Raw genomic sequence first — 22558 nt, 5'->3', positions numbered from 1 at the left:
GTTGGGTTTATGATGTGTATGGCTAATCCCTTGTCACAGAGTCTTTCATAATAAACATCACCCTGACCTAGCTAATAACTATGCAACACTAATGCCTTTGTTGTCACAGGGAATGCAGATGGCACCTCAGCCCCCAACCTAGTCACAGCGAAGCAGGAACACAGCTTCCAGAGGGATGTTGAAAGAGGTTTGAGATTAGCCAGGTACATGAAATCACTGGTTTCCAGGATCTCTTCACAGTAGTTTGCCCGACAGCAGGGGCTCCCCCCAAAGCCGTAAAGGTTAACAGCAAGAGATGGGCTCACTATCCACGGCCAGACTGCAAACACCATAGTTCAGAGCTGTCAGTGACTGAGGTTTTGGTTCAGTTCATTATAAAGGTAAGAGCCATTTATTAAATCTGGATCTGGGATTGGATTGGGAAATGGCTACACCTGCCTCCCCACAATGGACTGGACTGCTCAGGGGTGGGGGTCTGCAGGTTTAGTAACAGCCTCATCACACGGCTACCCCTCTGATACTTAGCCTCATCACACTTTTTCTATCTCCCTTTTGTGCTTCCCTTTCCCTGAAAACCTCTCCTACATTTAACGCAGTCTTAGAGAATACAGCACCTCTGTGCACTGTGTGAGATGGTTTTGGGTTGTTGATTTTTTTACATTTCCAAACCCCTCACATACACAGGGCACATACTGTACTAGATCATACGATGGCTGGTCCCAGCCTGTGCCTAAAATCCTGGAAACAAGCACTCAGCACATAGACCTCCACAAACACTACCCTGCACTGTGATCATGATAGATCTGCCAAGCTATTCAGATTAATGCTGGGTCAGAATCCATATAGAATCAGTGCCCCAGGTGGGTGTAGACTGGGCTACCGGAGATGCTGGATGAGAAATGTAAGCTGAGATCTTGACCACTAAAGGCTGTTAAAGTTCCCATGACACTTTTTGTAAAAGATGGGTTGTTAGCTAAAGTGTCAAGTGGCCAACTTCCAACTTGGGTAATTACACTCTGCCTCCCAAAATCCCCCCTGCAGTTTCAGTTTAGATATGACATCTTCCTTCACTTTCTGTCTGAATAGTTGGGTAGTGCTGCAAAGCAGTTAAACATTTGCTCCAGTCCAGAGCTGACTACATTTCCCTGGTTTGAGAACGGACCCCGGTGTATGGCAGTTCACGAAGCAGCATGGGATCTTCTGGGATGAAAGCTGCCACAATACATCTGTATTAACCCATGAGCCTGAGCTGCAGAGTTGGATATGGGTCCAGCTCTGAATTTTCCCAAAGTGCAGTGGTGCTCAGAGCTGGGTTTGATTCCAGCTGCTCTGAACTTCCTCAGGGGTGCTTGAACCTGGGGTTTTGGTTCAGGCCCACCTCCGGTTAATTCATTTGTAACTGGTTTATTTTCCTTCCTGCTCAGCATGAATAACCATATTCTTTCTAGCTGGCCACTAAATGTAGCCTTTTCAACTTATATTAAAGAGCAGCAACAATAAATGTGTCTTTCCTACTAGTGCAAAGGGAGAATTCCTGACACGTGCCACTTCAGAAGGGAACTGTATTTGGCAGGGCAGTGGAATATGGTACTTGTGGCATGAAAACGATACAGCTTTCCAGCCTTGCAGTGTCATGCTAAAAGGCCAAGTGTTTCCCCTTTGGTTTGTGATGAGTGATTTCAATCATTGTTATGGTTGCGGGTTCCAATGTTGACTGTGGATCTTAGACCTTCTAGAAGCTGGAAATTCACAAATATCTAATCTGATGCCTTTTAAAATGTGTCACACATAGGCAGAAGCAGCTACTCTACAGGATGCGGCCACTGTGCCCACAGAGGAGGCAATGCTGCAAGTTTCCTCTTTTTTGTTTTTGGTTTGTTTGGGGTTTTTTTTGTCCCCAGTCACCTATGTTTCAAGGGCCAGATACAGAACAGAAAACCTATTTTACCAGCCTGCTCTGCCAGCCAAGAAAGCCTAAGTGAGATGAGACAGGTCTTGCAATGGGTTTAAAAGATCAACCAACTCAGGCACTGTCAGGAACATGAATCACAGAGAGACGAGCCCTCCTCTCAGACTGCCCTGCCAGCAGCCCCCAGATGTTTAAATCTAGGATTATCTGAAGGGTCCCTGCACTGACCTCAACAGCCATAGCAATTCTTAGGGAGACAGCCTGTCTCTCAGATAGCCAGGGCCTAAAGCACTCAGGCTATAGAGACTTGTGTCAACTGATTTGTTTAGATCTGTCCCAGTGAGGAGGGGGCAGTGCATCTGGTCTGGGGAGTGAATGAAGAACCTTGAGAACCACCCCCAAATATCTATCAGTCTGATGCAAATTGAGGATGTTACGGAGGGTCAAGCACATACTGGGTCAAATTTAGAGATGCTGTGCAAGGCTGGGGGCTGTAAGACACATGGTGCTTAAGCAGGTCTAAAGGAATCTAGAGAGAGTCTAAGTTGGAGTAGCATATACAAGGGGGAAATTGCAAGACGGTGTCAGTCACACGAACTCCCCCTAGACTCTGACTCAACTCTGGATCTGGACCTGTGTCCAAAGGAAAGGGAGACTGGTACCGCTTTTAAGTTCTGTTCATACTACAGAGGAAACCAAGATAGCAATGACTAGCTTTAAACACTGCTGTTGCTACAACACAGCTGTTGCTAGTATAGTTTCCATGCCCATGGGAATTATGTCTGAGGCCCATGCTAGGCAAAACATGACACAGCTTCACTCCATGCTACAGGATGGTATTATAGCACAATCACAGCATGGTTCTCAGAAAAAAAACCCTAGCTCCTCTCCAACCAACTCAGAGAAACTGTGCTGAAAGCCTGCCAGAAGCATGTGTTACAGCTAGCACCATTTCAGCCACAACATGGACAGTGCCTTTTATCCCCTGCTAGTAGAGCAAGGGACTGGCACTGCAAAAGGCCATATGCCAACTGCCTCAGCCTAATGCACGGGTGCCCCGCAGCGGAACTCAAAGGAAAATAATGAAACTTTATTTCCCCCTCTGGGTTAAATACTGTATTGGCTCCTATTTAACAGTCCCCAGTACACCCTAATTATCCAGAAGAGAGGAGTCGCCATGTTAAACTGAGGATACCTCCCTCTGACCTCAGAGACTTCTAATATATATGACCCATGTGACCAATTAATTCAAACTTTACTCCATCAAATTCTACGGTCTACAGGGGCAGCTAATTATATGACAGGAATATAAATACTTGATGGATATGCCTCCCTCTGCAAGATATGCCTCTTTTTGCAAGGGATCAGGCTAATTGGCCAGGCAGCTCATCACTGGGAATCCTCAGCCATCAGGCAAATTCAAATACTGTAAAACCCAATCCCACTCACAGTGAAATCAGGGGGAGACTCTCCCAGCAGAGCAGGCTCATGACGCACTGGAGATGCTTGCAGGCCATTATCAGGATAGCTTTCTGGCTGATACACTCAAGGCCAGCTCTACTTTTATGGGTCCCTGAGGGAAGTAATATACAGGGTCCTATCCAGCTTCTTCTCCATCCTGCTACCTCCCGACTACCCACGACCCACCCCATAATTCCATGCCATTATGAAAGATTCTCAACAGACATGCGCAGGGAGAGATCCATGGAGAGTGACACCTCTAGAGGGCCAATGGGGAGGTGGAAGAGCACAATGCGCCTCTGTTGCTGAGTGCATACTGACAGAGGTATGGAGCTTCTTAGAGGGACAGATGGCTCTAGCACCTCTGCCTACTGTCAGCCTTGGCTATGCTGGTTTCCATTACACCTGGACAAGCACTAAAATTACCGAAGCACGGGCTGATTAGAAACAAGAAAAGCAACCAACCTCAGAGGGCTTCTTCTCCTTCTGTCTTGACCAGTTGGATTTTGTATTTGGAATTTTTGAGCATCTTGACCCTGATGTCGTATGACCTTAAATGAAACACAAGATAAGAGTTATCTGCAGAAGAAACTGACCACAGCTTTTTTGTCATCTGTGTCACAAGACCCACCATCACAACAGTTCCCCCCCCCACCCCCTCCTTGCTGGACCCTCAGCTGGGAGGCCAAAGAGTGAATGGGCCATGGTGAATGAACTCCCTTCTCATCCTCTCCAGTGATCCCTTGGTAGAGGGAGGAGGCATGGGAGTGGGGAGCACTACTGCTGTCTGTGCTGCCTCTGCTCTGTAGATACTCAGAGATCTCCAGGCTCCAGGGCTGTCAATCTCCTGCTGATGAGAACTCAAAGTCCACTTTAAACCACAAAAGACCAAAAATAATAAACCGAAAAAAACTAGTAGAGCAAGATTAAGAAGCTAGAAATGACCTGCGGTTAACTTCACGTCAGTCCAGTCTCAGTTCCATTATTTGGCATTTCTGAAGCCAATAGCTGACACTGAGAAGAGCATCAGGTTTGTGTGGAGTAGGAGTGAATTTGGACTGACACTGAAACAAAACATAATACTTATCTAGCACTTTTCATTTGTAGATCCCAAAGTGCTTTACTAAGGTGGGTAAGCATTATTATCCCCCCTTTGAGACAGGGAAACAGAGGCACACAGCAGTTCAGACCAGTATTTTGAAACTCGGGAGCCTAAAGTTAGACACTCAAACACCTATTTATGCATCTAAATAAGAGGGGCTTGATTTTCAGCAGGGCTGAACACTGTAGCTCCCTTGGCTCAGCACCTCCGAAATCGGACAACTTTTTAGGGGACAAAATAAGAATTTAGGGCTAAAATTTTCAAACATGGGTGCCTAAGGGTATGTCTACACTACAGGATTAATCCGAATTTATATAATTCGAATTTAGGAAACCGATTTTATAAATTCGAATGTATTCGGCCACACTAGGCACCATTAATTCGGTGGTGTGCGTCCAAGCTACCGTAGTAGCATCGATTTCCAGAGCGTTGCATTGTGGGTAGCCAATAACATCTAATTGCCAATAATATCGAATTGCAGCCACACTAACCTTAATTCGGATTAACAATACCGATTTTGACGCTACTCCTCTCGTCGAGGAGGAGTACAGAAATCGAATTAAAGGGCTCTTTAATTCGAATTAAATGGCTTCGTTGTGTGGACGGGTCAAGCGTTAATTCGAATTAAAGCAGCTAAATCCGAATTAAAGTCGTAGTGTAGACCAGGCCTAAAGTTACACCTAAATCCATACTTAGACTTCAGCTGCCAAGGCTGAAAGTATTGACAAAACTGATGTCCAGATAATCCTGTCATGAAAGAGCCAAGATTAGAACCCATGTCTTTTAATGGTTAAGCCTAGAGGTACTCCACCAGCCCACAGCTGCACCTAGTGAAAAGTTACACTACACATTGTATTGAGGAAATAAACACAACATTCCCATCACATTCCAGTGGTAAAACTGTCTTTACATTATTATTAAAGGACTCTCTTTATTTTGAGTCTTGTGCAGCACCAAGCATAAGAAAAGTAATAATAAATCTTGTCCATATTGGGTAATAAATAATAACACAAATATTTAAACATTATAATAAATAAATAAATAAATAATAATTATTATTATTATTACAACTCAATCTTAGCTACAGCAGCACCCCTCCACGTACCACTATAAATACATCTTTTATATCTGGGTCCAGAGTAACCGTCAGTTATGTTTACTAAGAATTAAATGCCGTTGACAGGTTAAGCCAATGGCTGAATGGGCACATGCAGGGACAACTCTACGTTGTATATCAACAAAACCAAACCATGCAAGAAGCTGGCAGAAACATCGCCTAACACAAAGCTTTCAAAAAAGCTTAAAGATCTAAGGCTGGTGTCAATCAGTCAATTCAATCCCTCAGTGTAAGTCAGTGAAGTCAATGGAGCGACGCTGATTTACACCAGCAGACGATTTAGCCCTTAGTTCAAAGGTCACAATCATTTGTATCCTGTAGGGTCTAGAGTTCCATCAAAGTGTGCAAGAACAATGGGAAAGCAAGACCCTGCTGTGCTAAATAATTCAAGGAATATCTGTCCTAAATCTCCACAGAATAACATGTCACTTGTTAAGAATGTAATAAAATACGAGCTGTATCAATAGTAAATTTTTGTCCTTGGCACTTGCAAATGATCACTATCCTGTCTCAGGGAAGCCTTCACCTACATACCTCCCTGTGGCAGCTGCTATCAGCGGGTGCCCCTGCTGTCTCTTCCCAGGGCATCCTTGGTGGGGAACCCTGGCTTTGAAGTCAACTCCCCCACATGACTGGCTAAATCTCAGATTGTTGATTTTTAGGACACAAGAAAAGAGATGTTAGCAGTCATTACTCACACCAGTAGACCCTACTCAATGAGTAGGGGTTACAAGATCAGGCCCATAGTTTGCACTAAGAGATCAAATCAATAATTCCCACTTTACCTGCCTCAAAGCAAACTACAATGTGGTATTAAAACCATGTGAACCAAGATAATACACCAGGCTACCATCTCTTTCTGGCAAAGGCATAAAAAAGGTCATAGTTTTGTTTACAATTACGCTGCGGGAGAGCATTTGTTAACAGCTGAGATATTACCTGCTGCATAAATACCAAAGTCCAATAGAGATAAGTCCGTGTCGTTTAATACCATGATTAAATATATGCCTTACCCCAAGAAGCCCATGGAAACTAGTTAACGCTACTGGGTTTAGTAAGCTCACTGTATAGTAACCCCAGTGTCAATACAAAATATTGACTACAAAAAGAGGGACCCTACTGCCACCCTGGTGTATAGCCCTAATTATTCCTTTTAACATTGCAATCTCCCCCACTGGTACTGCCTCCTGGGATTCCCACCATGGTCAGGGAGGGCCTTACTCTGGCTACAGATGTGGGAACTGCAACCACCATCTATCTCATCTAACCTGCATTATAAGGACAAAATACTGCTGGAAAAAGAACCATCAGGCCATGACTTTAATGTCAGTGGCTGAGAGTCTCCCAGTCTTCAACATTCTAATGGCCTGATCCTGCAAGGTGCCTCGCTCTCAATAAATCCCAGGCCTACTTATATGTTCCTGTGTCTGAAACCAACAGAAATCTGTAGAGACCAGCTGAGGGTTACAATAGAGCAGGGGTCGGCAACGTTTGTCACGCGGCTCGCCAGGGTAAGCACCCTGGCGGGCCGGGCCAGTCTATTTACCTGCTGACGCGGCAGGTTCGGCCGATCGCGGCCCCCACTGGCCGCGGTTCGCCGTCCCGGGCCAATGGGGGCGGCGGGAAGCCGCAGCCAGCACATCACTCGCCCGCGCCACTTCTCGCCGCCCCCATTGGCCCGGGACGGCGAACCGCGGCCAGTGGGGGCCGCGATCGGCCGAACCTGCCGCGTCAGCAGGTAAATAGACTGGCCCGGCCCGCCAGGGTGCTTACCCTGGCGAGCTGCGTGACAAACGTTGCCGACCCCTGCAATAGAGTCTCTGGGACACTATACTTCTCCAGCAGCGGGCAATGGCACTGAAGCCAGTAGGAGTGAAGGGCATCCTGCAATTCACAAGGCTGTGCCCTAAGGCCCCAATTCAGCAAAGCACTTACCCACATGCTTATACTTAAGCATGTGCTTTAATGAGGTGCTGAATAGGGAATGAAGTGAAACACATGCTTATAATTAAGTATAATCTTACATGCCTTGCTGAATTGAGGCCTTAATGCCTTTCCCCCAATCTAATCCGCCTCTCATGATGAGAAATCAAGGGGTTTCATCTTCACAGAGACCACAGGGAGTGCTCAATACATAGTTTCCCAATAGGAACTTTACTCTCCATCAACATGATTCCATCTGAAGCTAAATGCACACTGAGTGTAATAAAGGTGAGAAGACAGTCTGCAGTGTCCTGTCTAATAAAGGCTTTGTTTTATTTGAAGTTCTGCAATCAATGCTGCTTTGTAGCTCTTGCTCTCTCACCCAAACTGCTCACCGGAGGAGGACACTTTTATCAGACAAGAGTCGCCCACAGCCAGACATTTAAATTGATATCAACTCGTTGTACATCAATAATGTATTTTTGAAAATAGATCCCAGTGCACAATTTATTGTACTGAGACTACCCAGTAAACGCAGCTTTCCCAACTCCTTGCAAAGTAATTATTCAAATGCTTTCCCTGCTGGAGGTGAATCGCTTAGTTATCTTGTTCAAAGCCTTGAATTAAAGGTCTTACTGTCAGTGGTGTCTGAGTTATCACTGCTGATTGAGTACTTTCGTCGTTTCTCTTCCATCTGTAACAAAAGAAATTGAATGTTACACTTACTGTTCAGGAAACTCATCACCGTACCAAATCACTGTTATCTCTGAATATCCACGCATCACATTAACCCAGTCACACTAGCAAATACTTACCCTAATGACAGAGAAGTATGGGGGGAGGGGGAAAGAATGTAAAACAGCACTGAGTCCCTACTTCACAAAACTTTAAGGATGGCAAAATTTCTCTCCTGAGTTTCTCCGCTGGTAGGATGTAAGGATGTGATCGCATTTTTGTCACTCTGCTCTGTACAGCAATTTGCCTAATGCCCATTCAAGTCTGGCACCCAAATGCACTAGTGAAAAATGCTCACCACTACAGCACAGAGAACCCATGGAAAGATGCCTTAAAGACTGGAATACAGAGCTACTGAATCAAGCAGCAGTCACTTGTCGAATATGGCAATAGATGGCCAGTGAACTACAGGATTGAGCGATAATGTTAAGAAGGGAATAGATGTAAGAAATGGATCTATGCACTTTTAATAGGGGCTCTGGGTGAAATCTGGGCTCCACTGAAGTCAATAGGAGTTTTGCCTTTGACTTCAGAGGAGCCAGGATGTCACCCTCTGACTTATCTTCCCACTTGCCCACTCAGCCAATATCTGTTTAACTTAGACTTTACATGTGCCTGTCAAATCCTAGTTGCATTCCATACAAACCTGAAATATACTTCCCGTAACACAGACCTCCTACCAACCTTTCCATAACACCGGTGTAACCTTCATCAAGGCCTCCACCTCAACCCTAGACCCATCCCGGCAAAGCCTGCGAGAACAAGTGAGTCTTGCATCATGTCTCAAAGGTCACAAAATCCAGTCTCTAGCAAATCAAGGTGGGAAGCCTGCTCGGGAGACCTGAACCCCTCACCAAGAACACCCTGCCACCAGTCCCCTCCCAGGTCTGTTAATCATCCTACATCACCACTGCTGAGGAATCACATGATGTGACAGGTCTGTAGGAGACACGAGCCAAGCCAATAAACTTCACGTGGAAATCAAATGAAAGCAGGGGTAGATCGCAGAGCACAGGTGTAATGTGATCTCTGCCTGAAAAACAATGCCTAAAAAGCCATGGTTCCATCTACTCCTCACCCTCCCACCCCTCTCCACCTACCAGTTTGTGGGGGATGGGGGAGAACTGAGTGCTCAGCCTTGGCTGAGCTGCCGCACTCTGCACTAACTGCAATTTCCCCAGAAAAAAGAACAGGAGTACTTGTGGCACCTTAGAGACTAACAAACTTATTAGAGCATAAGCTTTCGTGGGCTACAGCCCACTTCTTTGGATGCATATAGAATGGAACATATATTGAGGAGATATATATACACACATACAGAGAGCATGAACAGGTGGAAGTTGTCTTACCAACTCTGAGAGGCCAATTAAGTAAGAGAAAAAAAACTTTTGAAGTGATAATCAAGATAGCCCAGTACAGACATTTTTTTCTCAGGCATTGGCACCCTAACATCAGGCTCGTCTGGTTATGTGGACTCTCTCCTCAGGCCCTACGCTACCAGCACTCCCAGCTATCTTCGAGACACCACTGACTTCCTGAGGAAACTACAATCCATCGGTGATCTTCCAGAAAACACCATCCTGGCCACTATGGACGTAGAAGCCCTCTACACCAATATTCCACACAAAGATGGACTACAAGCTATCAGGAACAGTATCCCCGATAATGTCACAGCTAACCTGGTGGCTGAACTTTGTGACTTTGTCCTCACCCACAACTATTTCACATTTGGGGACAATATATACCTTCAAGTCAGCGGCACTGCTATGGGTACCCGCATGGCCCCACAGTATGCCAACATTTTTAAGGCTGACTTAGAACAATGCTTCCTTAGCTCTCGTCCCCTAACGCCCCTACTCTACTTGCGCTACATTGATGACATCTTCATCATCTGGACCCATGGAAAAGAAGCCCTTGAGGAATTCCACCATGATTTCAATAATTTCCATCCCACCATCAACCTCAGCCTAGATCAATCCACACAAGCGGTCCATTTCCTGGACACTACTGTGCTAATAAGCGATGGTCACATAAATACCACCCTATACCGGAAACCTACTGACCGCTATACTTACCTACATGCCTCCAGCTTCCATCCAGGACACACCACACGATCCATTGTCTACAGACAAGCTCTAAGATATAACCGCATTTGCTCCAATCCCTCAGACAGAGACAAGCACCTACAAGATCTCTATCAAGCATTCTTAAAACTACAATACCCACCTGCTGAAGTGAAAAAATTGACAGAGCCAGACAAGTACCCAGAAGTCACCTCCTACAAGACAGGCCCAACAAAGAAGATAACAGAACACCACTAGCTGTCACCTTCAGCCCCCAACTAAAACCTCTCCAGCTCATCATCAAAGATCTACAACCTATCCTGAAAGATGATCCCTCACTCTCACAGATCTTGGGAGACAGACCTGTCCTCGCTTACAGACAACCCCCCAACCTAAAGCAAATACTCACTAGCAACCACACATCACTGAACAAAAACACTGACCCAGGAACCTATCCTTGTAACAAAGCCCGATGCCAACTCTGTCCACATATCTATTCAAGTGATATCATCATAGGACCTAATCACATCAGCCATACCATCAGGGGCTCGTTCACCTGCACATCTACCAATGTGATATATGCCATCATGTGCCAGCAATGCCCCTCTGCCATGTACATTGGCCAAACCGGACAGTCTCTACGCAAAAGAATTAATGGACACAAATCTGACATCAGGAATCATAATACTCAAAAACCAGTGGGAGAACACTTTAACCTGTCTGGTCATTCAATGACAGACCTGCGGGTGGCTCTTTTACAACAGAAAAACTTCAAAAACAGACTCCAACGAGAGACTGCTGAGCTGGAATTGATATGCAAACTAGATACAATCAATTTAGGATTGAATAAGGACTGGGAATGGCTGAGCCATTACAAACATTGAATCTATCTCCCCTTGTAAGTATTCTCACACTTCTTATCAAACTGTCTGTACTGGGCTATCTTGATTATCACTTCAAAAGCTTTTTTCTCTTACTTAATTGGCCTCTCAGAGTTGGTAAGACAACTCCCACCTGTTCATGCTCTCTGTATGTGTGTATATATATCTCCTCAATATATGTTCCATTCTATATGCATCTGAAGTGGGCTGTAGCCCATGAAAGCTTATGCTCTAATAAATTTGTTAGTCTCTAAGGTGCCACAAGTACTCCTGTTCTTTTTGCGGATACAGACTAACATGGCTGCTACTCTGAAATTTCCCCAGAGGATTTGAAGGGGTGGCCTCCTCTACAGCCCAGTTCAGCAATCCAACATCTGGGTGCTATCAGCATGGTACAAGGGATATTCCCTCTTCTGCTGCTGACTCGCTTTGTGACTTCAGACAAGTCACAGAATTGACTGAAGTCAATGGGAGTGGTGAGTGCTTAGTAGTCCTGACAATCAGATCCTAGGAGTCTAATATTGGACACACACAAACTGAAGCATCCAGACTAAGAAACACTTTAAAATAATTAGCCTCTCCGTGCCTCAGTTTCCCACTCTGTAAAATGTGGATAACGGTACTTCCCCACCTCTGAACAGAGGTTTGAGAGCTACAGAAGAAAAGTGATATCTTATTAACTAATCTAAATTATTATATTATGGGATGTGGGCAGACATTTCATATGTTATTTACACACACACACGCACGCACATTCTCATGGCATTCCTCCCAGTAATTTATTTTTCCTAAGAAGGCTAAGGGGGACTTAGATTGCATTTTCCCCCCTTTTTCCTAAAATCTTAGGAGGAAAAGGAGAATAAAACATTTGTATGTATTTTGTGTGTGATTTAATCAGAGTAGCTATTAACAACAAACCACACTTGATAGCACGCCATAGCATGCCATTTTCCCTCGGAGAATATGAGAATACCCACCAATACCTCAACATATAAAATCCTAGCAATGTCTTTATTTCTCAGTACATGTGCAATGTTTTATCTCAGCATTATAAGGGATAATACTACAAAGTAACATAAACATTTAACTATCAGTGTTGTGGTAAAACATTGCGCTGTCAAAACATGATTAAAAATGTTCCTTGAGAATATGGCAATATCAATACTTGGAGTGATTCAAGAGGAAACAGATGTTATTAAACCAGCCTTGTACTTACTAGCCATTAGATTTTGCTTGGGGAAAAAGATATTGAAGATGGATTTAACAGCAGTTTACTTATCCTTAGTGGAAATTCCAGTTGGACATTTTCAACTGGTTCCTATTGGTTCCAACTGGCACACAGGATTTTGGAGCACAATGATTGGGCTTCTGATTGACTGAATCCTGGGGCTAATTCTTCATACAACTGAAACAAATATAGGCTAGTAGAATGAAACAGAGAGCCATGGAAACCAAAGGATTCTAGTAATGCCCAATGGAATTTCCAGTAGAGCACCAAGGCATGTGTCATCCATCTAAGGTTCTCCTGGAAGATATGATAGTATTATTGACTCCTAAGGCCTTCACCCAAAGGAAGAAGGATGGTTATGTGACCAAGGCACAGGTCTGGGAGTCAGCTGACTAGGACTGATTTCTGCCCTGGCATACTCTGCTGAAACTCCACTGAATTCACCCAGACTGAATTTGGCCCCTCAGTCCTGTTCCCAGCTGTTCTACAGACTTCCTGAGTGACCTTAGACAAGTCACTTAACTTTTCTATAACTCGTTTTCCTCACCTGCAAATAAGGTCCTGCCCCCAGGAGTGAGAAGGCTAACTTTAATTTATGTTTGTAAAGTGCTTTGAGATCCTTGGATGGAAGCCATTATAGAAGGGCAAACATTATTCTGATAAGGCAATAATACAGACATTCCACACACATCTCTCCCATCAAACTCCATGTGAATTCTAAATACAGAAAGACTACAGGATCAGTATATAATACTGTTTTACATTTACACGGCATCTTTCATTCCGAAGTGATTTACACAGCATGGGTAAACTCTGGTTCTATATAAATCAATTGTTTTGCCACTGACTTGAGTGAAGCCAGGATTGCACCCTCTAAGACAAATTCTGCTCTACCTAATTCTGCTTTAAATCTGGATTAACTCCATTGATTTGAACAGAATCTGGCCATACAGCACTATTGAAATGCCTCCAGATCTTGGGTGGATGAAGACAGCCAGCTGATGCACAGTGCACTGCACAAGTGAAGGGAGAGGATGTTTTTGCCCAGGGCACTGGACCAGTCACAGCTCTTAGGAAAAATGTTGCAGGGTCCTTAATTTCCATGCAGAACAGAAAGGACACTGCTTTCTTAATGTCTTGTCTGAAAGCCCCTAGGCAGTGAAGTAGATGGCACTCAATTCATTAATCTTGGAGGAATAAATAGCTGAGTCAACTCGAACGGAATTTGAACATGTGATTCCAAAGACTCTCAATTGCCCCAACCTGCTGATTAGATCACTAAGCCACCCCTCAGGCATCCTACGTAACAATGCATGAAGCTACATTCCTTGCATTCCTTTAGTTATGTCATCATCTCTAGCAGAGAAAACACAGACCTATAAGAGCCTGGACTCAAGCCTTGCCTGGTCTGTGAAAGAAGTTTTCACAGCCAATTTGGTTTGAAAACATACTACTCGGTAATTTTTTAAGTCCACACACATATTTGACACTTTAAAAATAATCTTGATTCATGTTTTCATTTCATTTCTCCTTTAATTGACCTTTTCCACATAGAGGATCTTTATCAAAGTTATAAACAAATGGGGGGAAAAAATAATGCTCTTAAAGGTCACTGTCAGGTCATATTTAGCCCAAAAATTAGGTTTTAAAGAAGCAAAGACCATTAGAAAGGCTTTTACCAGGCTTTGGGGGGCATTCGCAAATGAAATACTTTTTGACTGACCCTTCACCCTTCATATGCTCTGGGAAATCCACTGGTACATCTTAGCTCACTGGGCAGAGATTCCGCTCTGGCACAGCAAATGCATCTATTGGCCAAAATGCACTATCTCACTCTGTGGCATCACAGGTACCTGGGGTTGCAATGAAACATTTGGTATCTGTGATGTGCTAGAATAAAGCATTCTGGGATATTGTAGGTGAAGCGGAAATGCTAGAAGACTTCACATATGTCTGTGATGAGTGGTTCCACGGACCATGGGGGCCACAGCACAAAAATCTGCCTGAACTCCCCTCTGGTTTCAGCTTTACAGTTCAGACTCAAGCACAGAACCATGGCCTAACAATGCCCCAGTACAAAATACAGTTACTTTCCCAAAAAATGCATTCCAAGCAGGCAATTTCTGAGACCACCTCTACAGCAGGTCACTAAGGAGCATGAATAAAATAAGATGCTAATATAATTTTGACTGGAAAGGTCTCTCCTATAGAGGCACTCTTTAACATGAAAGACAGAATTATACAGCAAACTCTATTCGCAAATTCCTAAACCACTTTAACATGTGATTGGAGCCCCCATATTAAACTCTAATTAATCTACATATGTTCTCTGGAGAGGAAATTACAGTAAAAAATTATTTGGTCACCATATATTTCTGATTTGTTTTGGTGGGGAGGTATGCCTATCCTAAGACCTTCCCTTGTGCTCCTAGCTTCCCCTCTCCAACGACTTCTTATTTTGTGTGATGGTTGTGAAAAATACATTGAATTCTGTGTTTTCTTCCTAAATTGCAATGGGAGCTGTGAGAAACCACTTCCCTGTTTGATACTAACATAAGGAAACAAAAATACAAATAGAGAGCAGTGGCCCCAGTAGTAACTTAGGAAACTTTTTTCCAAATCAGTCACTTTCTTGTAACAACCCATGGTACTTCCATTCCATTTTTGTAATTAGAAGAATGGGGCAGCTCATTGTGTTTTCGCTTTTGTGTTAACTGTTTATTTGCCTTATCTTGAGGTCTGTATGACAGGCAATTAGACAGGTATAACATACAGAGAAGAGGATAGATGTTATACTGTCACAGGCTCATTCATCTTCATCGGACTGTGACATAAATTTTACCTTTACACTTTTGGAGCCAAATCCTACAGGACTCAATCATTATTCAGACAAAACTCCCATGAACTCCAATGTGGTTTTTGCATTTGGTATATTCAGATTGCTTTGTGATAACAAGAGAACAAACTTTTCAGTTAAGGGGCAGAATTTGCTGTGCAAAAACGCCACAGGTCAAATTCAACCCTGACACGACTAAGAGCAGCTTCTAAGGTTTCAATGGATGTTACAATGCTTCCCACTTACACCAGGGCTGAATTAGCTTCACATGGTTAACAAATCTCTACAGAGCATTATTAAAGCCTGGCAAGGAAATACACACACTGGGCCCAATCCCCCTGATTCCCTGGTAAATCATCGAGGCACGTGTGATGCAAAGCGGCCTCACTCCAGGACAGAGGGGATTAACCCACCTTGCAAGCTCAGCTAACCAAGCTCCCCCCAGCACAGGACATAGGGGGGTGCGACAGAAAGTACAAGAGCAGGGCCCTGCCCTTGCTCAGTCAGGGCTAGGCCAGGGAAGGAGCCAGATATCCTTCCAAGGGCACCAAAGTGCCAGCAGAACCCTCAACCAGCTGTGGCAGACGATGGTCCCCCTGAGCCGGCCTGGGAGAAGACCAGCCGTTGCCCTGTGAGACGGAGACCCAGAGAGGAAGCGGAGAGTGAGCCGCTCGACGTGGAGAGGAGGAACCAGGTCTCAACAGCCGTGGAGCAGCCTCACCAGCCGCCGGTAGGAAGTAGCCCAGGGAAGTGAGACATTGACTCGGCTGTGCTGCTGGGAGACAAGGTAGCTACCCTACGCTTCCCTGCCAACCCTGTGGTGGGACCACCCATCGCTTCTAGGGCCCTGGGCTGGGACCCGGTGGAGAAGGGCAGGCCCAGATCCTCCTACTCCCAGCCCTTCACTCGGGGCTGGATGAGCCCTTGGCTGTTTATCTGTTTAGCCCTTGGGCAGGAAGCCTGAGCCACGGTCTGCTTACGGGCTTAGCCCCAGGCAAGAGGCCTGAGCTACCACTTGCCCAGTGACCCGGCTGCAAACAAGGATGCCTGATTGACCCACCCGGCATTAGCACCAATACCCTGTTGCCCTGGCCCTGAAACCCTTGGTCTTGGTCAATTTCCTACTTTTTAGGTCCTGGTGGTAAAGTCTGGCCGGGGAGGCAGGTCCTCATGAGGTAGGAGGTGCTTGAAAAGGGTCAGGGCAGAGAAGCAGAGACTTGAGACAGCTGGAGGTTATTCCTAGGAGACAGGAAAGGGAAGGCTGATGCACACAGCTTTGAGAAGGGGACGGAAAGGCAGAGGGGATCTTCCATTATCATTAGGGACAAGAAGAGGGCTGGGAGAGAAGGAGGCAGAGGAAGAGAGAGATCAGGGTCTTGGGCAGCTGGGTGCTGAGGAACAAGAGAGGGACAGCCAGGGTCTACGGGATGTGAATGCAGGGAGGGCTGGTCAGTGGAAAGGAGAGGGAAGTTAAGAGCCAGGGGAGCCATGGATCAGCTCCATTGACTATCCCTGCTAACATCCCAGTAGTTCACTGCACCTATTTTAGATGCTGTGGTTCATTACATATATTTTAAGCTAGGATTTGTCCCCCATGTGCTGCCTTCTGGCCTGCTTTCACTTCAATTAAGACACTTCGCTATGTTAATTAGGGAAAAAATATTGCCCTCTGGTCCCCTCTTGCACGGCCTTCCCCAGACCTTTCCACCTCTGCCCAGCGCTGCAAACCACCCACAACCCTTGCTCTGATGGGAAGCCTGGAGCTTGCCAGCATAGTCGCGAAGTGTCTGTAGCTGGCCTGAGACAGGATGGGTCCCAGCTTGCTGGCTCTCCTGGGCAGGCTTCAAATAAGAAGCCTCAATTGGATTTTAATGCTGCCCTTTTCTGGGGATGAACGCACCATCTGCAGCAGCGTCCCCACAGGCATGGGTGGTGTCATACAGCACCCCACTGCATCCGGAGTGGTGAATCTGATCTGACCCATTAATTTCTGTGTGGGTTGCAGTCAATTTCAATGTGTTAGAGCAAAGGGCATCTAAAGTGTCTCAGTAAAAGACAAGCGTCCTTGTTCTTCTCTGCACTAAGCACTGCTTGCTGTCTTGGTTCCTGGAGCAAATTTTAATCTCATTTAAATTTAAAACAAAACAAGTCCCGCTCACTTCCTCTGCTTTGCATTTTTTCCATATCTAGTAGGGGATTTTTTTTTCTTTATTACTCATATTTATGACTTTCCTTTCCTTTTCTGACTTTTATTTTCATCCTCTCATTAACCAGCTCTCTCCACAAGTTTAAACCCATCACAGACATCAGAGAGGTTACTCTGGGCACGAAGAGGTTGCCACACACTGAAAATTCGTTATGCACTGTAGCGGGGTGGTCACCCGCTCCTGCCCTGAAAGGGCTTGAAGCCAGCCCTGGGAGAGGGCTGGGGCTGCAAGCTAAAGGCTCCCTGATTGCGGAAGCAGCCGCAGCTGGGCCACGCCCCAATCAGACTGCAGCTGGCCCTATAAAAGCCAGTGAAGCCAGGAGCTGAGAGGACTCTAGCTCTTGAGGGAGAAGGGCCTGGCTGCCTGGGAGAAAGAGTACCTAAAGTGGAGCAGGGCTGGTGGAAGGCTAGAGGAGCTGGGGGAGCTCCAGCCTGGAAACCCCCCAGGCTGCAGGCCTTGTTAAAGGCTGGAAAGGATACTGGGGTTGCAGAGGGGCAGCCCAAGGGTAGGCAGAGGCAGCAGGTGCAAACCCCCTTTGCCGGTGATGAGTGGCATTTACACTGCAGTCTGCCCCAATGAACGGGGCTAGATCGAGACTGGCAGTAGCCATAGTCTGAGGTGGGGATAGAGGGTGGGGGTTCCCTGGGGAGGAGAGACCCAGATCTGTGGGGGTACTGCCAGGGGGCAGCACCCTGGCCTGAAAGGGGCACCGGGGTCCAGGAGGGACTTGGGCCCAGTGGCAAGCGGAACACTGGCCTGCAGAGAGCGTTCTGGAGGCTGGAAACGCTAATTCCCTGGACGACCAGCAGGAGGCACCGCAGGGGTGAGTCCCACCCTGTGACATGCACAAATACAGAGAGAAAAGTAAATGAGGATGGGCACTGCATACTGTGCACAGAATCAATGGCTCCGTCCTGCACGTTACTGAGCCCCCTTAACTCCAACTGAAGTCCAGGAGAGTTCAGGGCACACCTTGCAGAACATGCACAAAATCCCACAGGATCAAATCCTTATTGAACTGGCAGTTTGAGGACCAGAGCTCGGTGCCAAATGCTCTATTAGCAGAATCACGATTGAATTAAATTAATTTCACCTCCCTGCCTATAACCCTTAACTCAGTCTCTGGACATAGCCTTGATTTTCAGAAACCCACCTGATCTTTCCTACCAAAAAACAAACCTAACCTTTTTGCAAACTATTTTTACTTCTAGCTCACAATTACTTTAACCTCAATGGCTAATAAATGCTTAAAGGTCAAACACCGTTCCTCAGACCAAGGCTCTTTACCCCAAGGGAGTAAAATCCTCATTTCCAAAGATCTCATTGGTAAGGGGGATCCAGATTTAAAACAATAATTGTATTATTTGTAAATGATAGCTGGTGTGGGGGAAGGGAAGAAAACAAATTGGTTTGGTATTTGGAAAGAGCATCTTACCAGGCAGTTTGAGATTTGCACTTGCTGTTCAAAAGATTAATGGGACTTAGGGACACACAGGGGGCTTTCCACAATCGCACCTGAGCCTGAAAATCCAGTAGCTTTTGAACCCTGCAGAAGCAGTTCACAACTTCCCACACTATTTCACTCTGAAAGCACCTTTCAAGGAGGGGAGTTGACAGATGGAGTCACTGTCATTTGAAAAGGTAATTAGCTCCAAATTAAATGTAAACCCAGTTCCTAAAATTAAAATCCTATTAGATGCTCCACCAAAGAGACACACCAAATTGTAAAAAAATGTGGTCAAGATTGTGCAAGTAGGAGGCAAGTGCTGATCATTAAATGATTCCCCAGAGACATTGGTGGGCCCCCAGCAGTTTGTCCAGTCATTCAAGAGGGAAATAAACCTAGAGCTCACTCCTATTTCTGTAAACTATGTGCACATGCGATACAAGGGAGCAGGGTACTTGCTTTGCAAAATAAACATTGCAGAAGATGCTATCTTGGATGCATTTTGCTTCCCCCTAGAGGAAGGGAAAGAGGAGAACAAGTCGGCAAAACCTAGCATGAAACGGATGGGGGAGTAGACAAACCAGTGAAACAGAAAGAGGAAGATAGGAGATCAGTAAAAGAATGAAACCAGGTAAACACCAGGGGGCCAGTGAGATGCTGGCAGGAACAGAAAGCGTGAGCATCATGAGGCCAGTGGGAGACTATGGGTCTCTCTCTAGCAGTGAAGGGTAGAGATGGAGTGCAGCCCTGAGAAGGGCTATAAGAGACTGGGTGTGAGAATTAGGGAGAGCCAGTGGGAGCATGTATGTGTAGAAGGGATTGGAGCATGGAAGAGGGAAGATGAGAGTGAGATAATGAGATACAGAGAAGGGTGGGGGCAGGGGGGACTGTATCAGAGCAGGAGGGGAAGGGCTGTATTCATGTGCCCAGATCTGGAAAAAAAAAAACCCACCAAAGTGAGAAGGACATTTTGGAGGATGTCTATGTCTCTCCTGCAGCAAAGGGAGAGAGAAGAGGGGTTGTATGAGAAAGAGAGCAGAGGGGATGAGAGGGAATATTTGTTGCTCAATGTCAGGACTTCTTGTCCCCATCTTCGCTTAAAGAGATTCCCTCAAATGCTGCTGAATGAATCTCCTGGAAGAAAGATGTGACCCTTGCAGAAAACGAACAGGAGGGCTGCTGGCAAGGGAGACTGTGCATGAGAGATGGGCACCTGCCAGAAGGAGAGGGGCAGTGACAGACAGAGAAGGGGATGGGTGGATGTGAGCCAGCAAGAGACAGCTGCAGGCAAGAGGGATGAAGGTGGTGTACAGGAGAAAAGGAAAGAGAATGGATACAAATCCAGAAAGAGAGGGAAAGGGATGCAAGAGAGGCAGCCAGGGGAGGATGGAATACATTGCACGGAGCGGAGGGGCTGGACGGGGGAGTCTCCCTGAGGAGACAGGAATGGAATGGGGGGGATGAGAAAACCAGGGATGAAAGCGAGAGGAAGGACAGACCGCAGGAGCGAGCAGAGCGGAGGGGTGTGAGGGAATGCACGGGAGCAGGAAGGAAGGAGGGATGAGCGAGGGAGCGGAGACTGGCTCGGGGGTGGGCAGGCAGAGATGGAGGAGAGGATGAGACGCCCCCAGAGGAGTCCGCCGGGAGCCGGGAGAGTTTGAGAAGGTAAACAACAGCCATGCCCCCCCTACAGTCCTGTCCCCAACGTGCAGCCGGACTGCCGCGGCCGCTGCCTGTACATTTCCATTCCCAAACCTCGCCGTGCCCCCAGCAGCGTGCGTCTCTCGCTCGCTGGCCCTCCCCCACCACCCGCTACAGCAGGGCTGCAAACCCGGAGCGCCCAGGGAGGCCAGCCCCGGGCTCCGCCACCCCCGCCAGCGGGGCGAACGCTGCCCGCCTCTCCGCTCCCCGGTGCATTGTTTGGGTCCGTGCACGATTTGGCAGGGACCTGGCAGCCCCAGCACGTGAGAGGAGCGGATCATGTGCACCAGCTCCAAGAATTGCAAGGCTCCAAAACGTGCTGCGTATCAACAAAATGAAACTCGTGTCTCTCCCTTGCTGGGCTGCCCTCGCTGCCTCCTGTGGCACATTTCACACACCCCTCCCGACCCAAACCATCCGGATTGGACCCTGATGCCTGGCTGCTTTGCCCGTTGCAAAAATAAACGGTGCTGTTTCCCCCTCCCCAACCCAGAGGCGGTTTGGGGTGAGCTCTGCCGCAGTCATTAATTTGGAAAATAAAAAAACCCGTCTGCGCCGACCCTTTAAAAGTTCTTGTTTACATTCCTGCTGCTTCCCTTTTACTCTTTAAAACATGAGTGACCAACATGCGCAATCGATCTGGGTAAAATGCTGCACATTTCCCCCCTTCCTTCCTAGCAGTCAGCCCAGCGAAATGGAAAGAGGGGAAAAAAAGCCAGAGAGATGCAAAATAAAGATCAGCTGCAAATTAAAGCAATCCAAAATTGCAATCCTCCTTCATCCTTTACCTTTGCCGGGAGAGTGTCCTCAAAGAGTTGAGACTGTCCCTCAGGTTACAAAAGAGGAGTGTGGAGAGGGGGCGGGGGGATGGTCCAGCGATTGAAACGATCAGGAAAGCCCCTTTGCACGATCAATCTGGTATCATTGCGAAGAGGGGGGGAAATAACCCCCCTGCTGGATCCGAAGATGACACCCTCCTCTTAGGAGTGGATACAAAGTAACTCCATGGATGCGAACCCAAAAGAATTGCTTCCAGCCGAGATGGCCGCTCTGTGCACGATCCAGCCCTATATGCGTGTTTCTGTTTCTTTTTTAACCCAGACTTCCTTAGGATCTCTTTGCAACAACGACCAATTCTTCTGTTGACCTTTTTATTTGGGGAGGGGGGCAGGTGGGAGGACCGGAGAAGTGACTTTTTAAATTATTAGTATGATCAAGAATGATTTTCACTTCCCCCCAAATCTTTCTTCAATTTCTTTTTTTCTTGTTTGTTGTTTCTTCCTGGGCAGCAGCAGGTCCAGGTGCAGCAGGCATAGGTCCCATCTCTGGTTGTGTTTGTGCATGTGTTGTCTTGTTCCCCCCCGCCACCCCCCTTTGCTGTTCACCTCCCCCCGATGCGTTGGGTCCCCATCTCTCTTTTGCTCTGGGTAGAGGCAAGCAGCGGGGTCGGGTTGCTCACACACACTGTACAAGTCTGATCAGGTCGCTTTCGCAATGATCCCCAGCCGCGTACACGCACACACACATACACACACTACAACACCCTCAGCAGCAGCCGTGGAACGCACACACTTCTTTACCTCCTCTCCCCCCTCTGCTTCACTCCCCCTCTCTTCTCCGAGCTATGGGCACAGGCGTACGCTGGGCTGCTGCTGCAACCTTAAAAAATAAGCTTATACTTAAAAAAAATCTTTTGGCGCCATATTAATGACGTACTTAAAATTTGCCATTTCTCCTGCGTCAAAAAGACGTTTCTTGCAAATAACAGATTCTGGGCAAGGCGGAAAGAGGGACTCAAAAAATCCTGCAGGAGACCCTCGTGAGGGGCAAAAAGGGGCTTGCATTGCCCAGAAGTGCCTGAAAGTGCCAGCTGGGTGGGGGTGGGGGTGGGCGGTAAGATCAGGATAAAAATGCAATCGAAGGCTATTCCTCTAGGCAAACAAACTTC

General features: G+C 46.5%; 1 protein-coding gene across 1 annotated transcript in view; it reads right to left on the bottom strand.

The window, feature by feature from the left end:
• Nucleotides 1–22200, bottom strand: part of JADE2 (jade family PHD finger 2) — a 136582-nt gene extending 114382 nt beyond the window's left edge. The window contains exons 1-3 of the mRNA XM_065409261.1: nucleotides 21399–22200; nucleotides 8149–8206; nucleotides 3836–3921 (exon numbers count right to left, since the gene is read on the bottom strand). Of these exons, the coding sequence (XP_065265333.1) occupies nucleotides 3836–3921; nucleotides 8149–8206 (144 nt within the window). The 5' untranslated portion in view covers nucleotides 21399–22200. The remainder of the gene's footprint in view (nucleotides 1–3835; nucleotides 3922–8148; nucleotides 8207–21398) is intronic.
• Between the last annotated feature and the right edge of the window lie 358 nt (nucleotides 22201–22558).

Source organism: Emys orbicularis, chromosome 8 (assembly GCF_028017835.1).
Source record: "Emys orbicularis isolate rEmyOrb1 chromosome 8, rEmyOrb1.hap1, whole genome shotgun sequence".
NCBI lineage: Eukaryota > Metazoa > Chordata > Testudines > Emydidae > Emys > Emys orbicularis.
The sequence above is the reverse complement of the archived record's forward strand: the minus strand, read 5'-3'. Positions and strand labels throughout refer to the sequence as shown.